Source organism: Corylus avellana, chromosome ca11, assembly GCF_901000735.1.
Source record: "Corylus avellana chromosome ca11, CavTom2PMs-1.0".
NCBI classification, from domain to species: Eukaryota; Viridiplantae; Streptophyta; class Magnoliopsida; order Fagales; family Betulaceae; genus Corylus; species Corylus avellana.
This window is the reverse complement of record NC_081551.1, coordinates 4,584,744-4,590,289: the sequence shown is the minus strand read 5'-3', so window position 1 is coordinate 4,590,289 and position 5,546 is coordinate 4,584,744. Positions and strand designations below refer to the sequence as shown.

General features: G+C 38.3%; 1 protein-coding gene across 1 annotated transcript; it reads left to right on the top strand.

Moving 5' to 3' along the window:
* Positions 1–1,181: 1,181 nt before the first annotated feature.
* LOC132165345 (inositol-3-phosphate synthase) lies at positions 1,182–4,870 on the top strand. Its single transcript, XM_059575866.1, has 10 exons — positions 1,182–1,504; positions 1,679–1,747; positions 1,935–2,070; positions 2,163–2,410; positions 2,500–2,726; positions 2,844–2,959; positions 3,191–3,367; positions 3,459–3,647; positions 3,955–4,017; positions 4,393–4,870. Exons 1-10 carry the CDS (start codon positions 1,317–1,319, stop codon positions 4,510–4,512), a joined length of 1,533 nt encoding a protein of 510 aa, XP_059431849.1. The 5' UTR covers positions 1,182–1,316; the 3' UTR covers positions 4,513–4,870.
* Positions 4,871–5,546: the final 676 nt, after the last annotated feature.

The following is a 5,546-nucleotide window of genomic DNA, read 5'->3' as shown; positions in this document are numbered from 1 at the left end:
GGCCACCCCCTTTGGGATGGCCAACCACTCATTTTTATTTTTTAATTTATTTATTTTGATTTTAAAATTAATAAATTTTGATTTTAAAAATAATAAAAAATTAAAATGGGCTATGCCACCTAGGATTGAAATTGCCAAAAGATAAACTTTTTATTGCAACCAAGCATTTTTTTTTTTTTTTTTTTTAACATATCTGCAGTTGGAAAGGGAGAAAGTGGAGATGTAGATTTAAACTAACGACCATCACTTCATGAGGCGTGATTCCCAATCAATTGAGCTACCCCTTAAAAATTAATGAGAGTGCATTTAAAAGTGTAGAAGTGAGAGTGAAACATTTATCATATTTTAAATGACTTTTTTCACTTAAAAAAATAAAAAATTACTTAAAATAAAATATATATGTGATAAATAAATACGAAGAACGAATATTATTCATTAAACAAAGTTTATATGCCTAAACAATAAAGTAATGTATCAAATGTGCTTAAATATTGATTTCTTTGGACAAAGTCAAAGTCGTCACGCACCAAAAGACACGTCTAATTATTCTGTTGCCTTTTAAGTTTTAAGCTAAGCACCTAAATAGAGAGTCTCCCGTAAATAAATTCTCCATTTAAAAAAAAAAAAAAACACATACACACACGGGAGAAACGACATTCCACTAGGTGACAGGGTACAGTTAAAACGGTCACAGGTGGACCTACATGGCGGTTAAAAGATGCTCTCCATCGAAGTCCGAATCAGTGACCACCCACGTGTCTCTTACAGGACCAATCGGTGCGAAACAAACCGACAGCCTTTCAGGGTGCTTCGACGCGCGTACTAGCGAGTGTCTTCATCGGTCCATTCGCTAATCACCGTCTCTATCCTCTCTCCTTCGAGTACCTTCCTAGAACTGGGAAGGCTAGACAGCCTAGACCCCACGCAGATCTCATATCCAACAAAAACCCAAAAATGCCCTCCCTGATTCCGCCCTGATTGCGCCACGTGTAAGCTCATCTACAGTTTTCACGTGTTATCCCATACGTGCGGTCAAGTGGCAGTGAAACCCGGTGAAAAAGGATGTGTTCTTATGCATGGCCAAGCTGCTCCATGTGTTTCCCCACGCCCACTGACTCTGCGCCACGTGTAGCTACAGAGTCAAATTTTTCCCTATATATACACTTCATTGGAGCAAAATGGAGGAGCACAAGGATTAAGATTGAGAGAAGAGGAGGAAATCTCTACAATAATCTTCTTTTCTTCTTCCTCCTGTTTCGAAGTCCTCTTCTCTGCGTCGTTGTTTTTAAGTCTTCTCCCATTTGCTGTTGGGAAAAATGTTCATTGAGAGCTTTAAGGTAGAGAGTCCTAACGTTAAATACACAGAGAATGAGATTCACTCTGTGTACAACTACGAGACCACTGAGCTTGTCCATGAGAACAGAAATGGCACCTATCAGTGGATTGTCAAGCCCAAGAGTGTTAAATATGAATTCAAGACCGATACCCATGTCCCTAAACTAGGGTTTGCATCCAAATCCTCCACTTTTTATGTTTTTGGGAAAAAAGAAAATAAAAAAAAGGAACATTTTTAAATGATTGATTTTATATCTATTTTTTCTGGGTCAGTCTTAAAATTTTGATTTTGATTTTGATTTTGATTCATTTCTTCTTTCGTATTCACCATTTCTGTTGGTAGGGTTATGCTTGTGGGATGGGGAGGAAACAACGGTTCAACCCTCACTGCTGGGGTAATTGCCAACCGAGAGTGAGTTTCTTCATTTTACGCTAGTTATATATTGTCATACTGTTTCAGAATTAAAACCAAACATGTTGTGGGTACCATTGTGTTGTTCGCATGAAAATGTTCTTTAAACAATTTTTTATTCATTTATTTTTTTGGATGAATTAATATAATAAATTAATTCCAATATGTGGGTCTTCACGATTCTCAGAGGAATCTCCTGGGCAACCAAGGACAAAGTGCAACAAGCCAATTATTTTGGCTCGCTAACCCAAGCATCGACAATTCGAGTTGGGTCTTTCAATGGGGAGGAGATCTATGCTCCTTTCAAGAGCCTGCTCCCTATGGTACCCAAATTTTATCTTATTGTATTCTGTAAACTTTAAAATCCTTTTAATATCCACATTTTAATGATAATTTTTTATGTATTTTTTGGCAGGTGAACCCAGATGACATTGTGTTTGGGGGATGGGATATTAGTGACATGAACATTGCAGATGCAATGGCTAGGGCCAAGGTCCTGGACATTGATCTGCAGAAGCAATTGAGGCCCTACATGGAATCCATGGTCCCACTCCCCGGAATCTACGACCCTGATTTTATTGCTGCTAACCAAGGTGCACGTGCCAACAACGTGATCAAAGGGACCAAGAAAGAACAAGTCCAACAAATCATCAAAGATATCAGGTAGTGCTATGTCTAATCATTAAAAAGAAGCCTTGTTTGAGGGGAAAAATATGATTTTGTGCTTATTACTACTTTTATGTGCTAACTAGGGAGTTTAAGGAGGCAAGTAAGGTGGATAAGGTGGTTGTGCTGTGGACTGCCAACACAGAGAGGTACAGTAATGTGATTGTGGGGCTAAACGACACCATAGAAAGCCTCTTCGCTTCTTTGGACAAGAATGAGGCTGAGATATCTCCTTCCACCTTGTATGCCTTGGCTTGTATTCTTGAGAATATTCCTTTTATCAACGGAAGCCCTCAGAACACTTTTGTTCCAGGTTTTTAAGCTTAATAGTCTTTTTCTTTTTTCCTTTTCCCTCATTTAGGTAAATAATCTTGAGGGGTTTGATTGTACTAATTAAAGAAGTTTGTAACTTTGCTTTTGTTATTTTCAGGACTGATTGATTTGGCTATTCAGAGGAACAGTTTGATTGGCGGGGATGACTTCAAGAGTGGTCAGACCAAGATGAAATCTGTGTTGGTCGATTTCCTTGTTGGGGCTGGCATTAAGGTACACATAGCAAATCTCTTTCTTATCTGTTTTTGCTTCTTCTTTTTTAATTCTTTTTGGTTAGTACTAACTACTAAGTAATCAGATTACTATATGATGACATGATATTTTATTATTTGTATGGCTGAGAATAAATTTTATATTGCAACTTTTGAAACTTTTTCTAGAAAAGGAGAAAAATAAAATTGGTTGTATAAATGTAAAGTTTGTATGTGGTGGTGGTGATGGCAGCCAACATCCATAGTGAGCTACAACCATCTGGGAAACAATGACGGCATGAATCTCTCAGCACCACAAACTTTCCGCTCCAAAGAAATCTCCAAGAGCAATGTTGTTGATGACATGGTCTCCAGCAACGCCATCCTTTATGGGCCTGGCGAGCATCCTGACCATGTCGTGGTCATCAAGGTAATTTAATAGTACTCTGTAGCTCTCTGGCTTTGATTTGCTTGGCTTTGTTCTCACACGAATGGTGTGGTATGGTGCTTGTCTTTTTCAGTATGTGCCCTACGTTGGGGATAGCAAGAGAGCCATGGACGAGTACACCTCAGAAATCTTCATGGGTGGGACGAATACCATAGTGCTCCACAACACCTGTGAGGACTCCCTGTTGGCTGCTCCCATCATCCTAGATTTGGTGCTTCTTGCTGAGCTCAGCTCCCGTATCCAGCTCAAAGCTGATGGAGAGGTATATGTGTTCATCAATGAAACATTATCAATTAGCACCCTACGAGTTAAATCGTCGCCTATCCCTAAAGCTTAAGCTGAAATTATATTTTAACACTTCTTAGTCGTAGGTTCAAACTCCCCATCAATAAAAGTTTTAGTAAATGACGGAGACAAAATTCGAATTCAAAACTTAACTCTAATACTCGCCATTTATCCCATTTATCTTAAAAGTTTAAGCTGATTAAAAATAATAAATTTAATGTTAACACTAGGAAACACACACGGAGAGATATGTACTAAATTATTGTGTGGGGTTTATTTTGCAGGGCAAGTTTCACTCATTCCACCCTGTGGCTACTATTCTCAGTTACCTCACCAAGGCTCCACTTGTAAGTGATCATACTTTGTCCAAAATCAAAAAGATTCCTTAAGTTATTATATATGCATATCTTTGTATACTTCTGAACCAAGTGTATAACACCTTGGGTTCGATTCTTAATAATACAAAGAAAAAGAAGGAAAGAAAAGCCAAATGGGAAAATTACCTTTGACTGCAGAATCATTTATGTATCTTACTGGGTTCTTAATGAAAGTGAGGGAAAGTGATGGGACAGATAAAGTTGCATGCTTTCGCTGTCTCATAAATGGTAGTTTATCATATAGTTGGTATCATACGAATCATGAAAGTTTGATTCTCATGCAGTAATACTTTTGGTCATTAAGGAAGTGCATAACTAATGATGATGTTGGGTTGGTAAAAACAGGTTCCACCTGGCACGCCAGTGGTGAATGCTCTGTCAAAGCAGCGGGCTATGCTTGAGAACATACTGAGGGCTTGCGTTGGATTGGCTCCTGAGAACAACATGATTTTGGAATACAAGTGAATTACAGGGAGGGATTGATGCGAGATCGGTTCATGGAAGTTGAGGGATCATCCCCCTAAGTCTATATGTTTGATGTTAATGTTGGTGTGAGAAGATTATGTGTAGCATTCTATGTCTGGAAGTTGTTAATTTTATCTTTTGCAAAGGCCCTCATCTGTGGCCCTGTTGCTTTAGCTCATTCTGGAGAAAGCAACTCTTTTGTGTTGGAAATAGAGAATTACATAAGGATTAGTTGTAATGTTGTCTTGTGAAGTCTAGTCCAGCGTTGCTTCTCCTTTACTCTTCTTCTGTGATATATATACTAGCAATTCTGCAACTCCTATTTTGGAAGGAAGTAAATTATACATATATTTTATTTGGTTTTTTGCTTTATAAAAGAACCAAATGCATCGAATGCATTGAGATTGAATCATATTCGTCTACTACAAGGCAAGGGATATAAATTTTTATATTCTAAAACAAAGGAGGGCCATAGGGAGGGATAAAGGTTCAATGGTCCTAGCTCTTTCCTCAATGCACTGTCAAATGTGTGGGGTACTCATAAATTGTGGAACATAGACATATATATGAAGGACTTAGGTCCACACGGGGCATGTAAGACATTGGTCCTCTTGAACCTTTTTTCCGTTGAGGTTGAATTATTGAGATCCAATGATCATCTTAGTATACACATTTCTTGCCTGACAACATGATACGATTCGAACCTGACACGTGAATACCACTTGTCACTTCTAGCAAGGGTTTCATAAAAAGATTGAGACATATCTTGACCTAACCATGGAAGCATCTTGCATGTGAAGGGTAGAGCAATTATGGGGTTCTTAATTAAGACATTTTTGGGGTCCAGTGACAGAAATATGGGTACAAGATCCCCCATTTTTGGGCAATCAGAGTTTCATCATGGGAGAGAGCTTCAAAGGAAGATGCCTCAATTGTTTCATCTTCTAATTTCATACCTCACTTGTATTTTTCCCAATACGGCAATGTATAGTAGAATGCAATGAGAGTAGTGGATGAGAGAGTTCCATTTATAA

Coding starts and splice junctions, on each gene's coding strand:
- LOC132165345 (XM_059575866.1), top strand. CDS start 1,317: ATGTTCATTGAGAGCTTTAAGGTAGAGAGTCCTAACGTTAAATACACA. Junction 1,505..1,678: donor ACCCATGTCCCTAAACTAGG/GTTTGCATCCAA, acceptor TTCTGTTGGTAG/GGTTATGCTTGTGGGATGGG. Junction 4,018..4,392: donor ACCTCACCAAGGCTCCACTT/GTAAGTGATCAT, acceptor TGGTAAAAACAG/GTTCCACCTGGCACGCCAGT.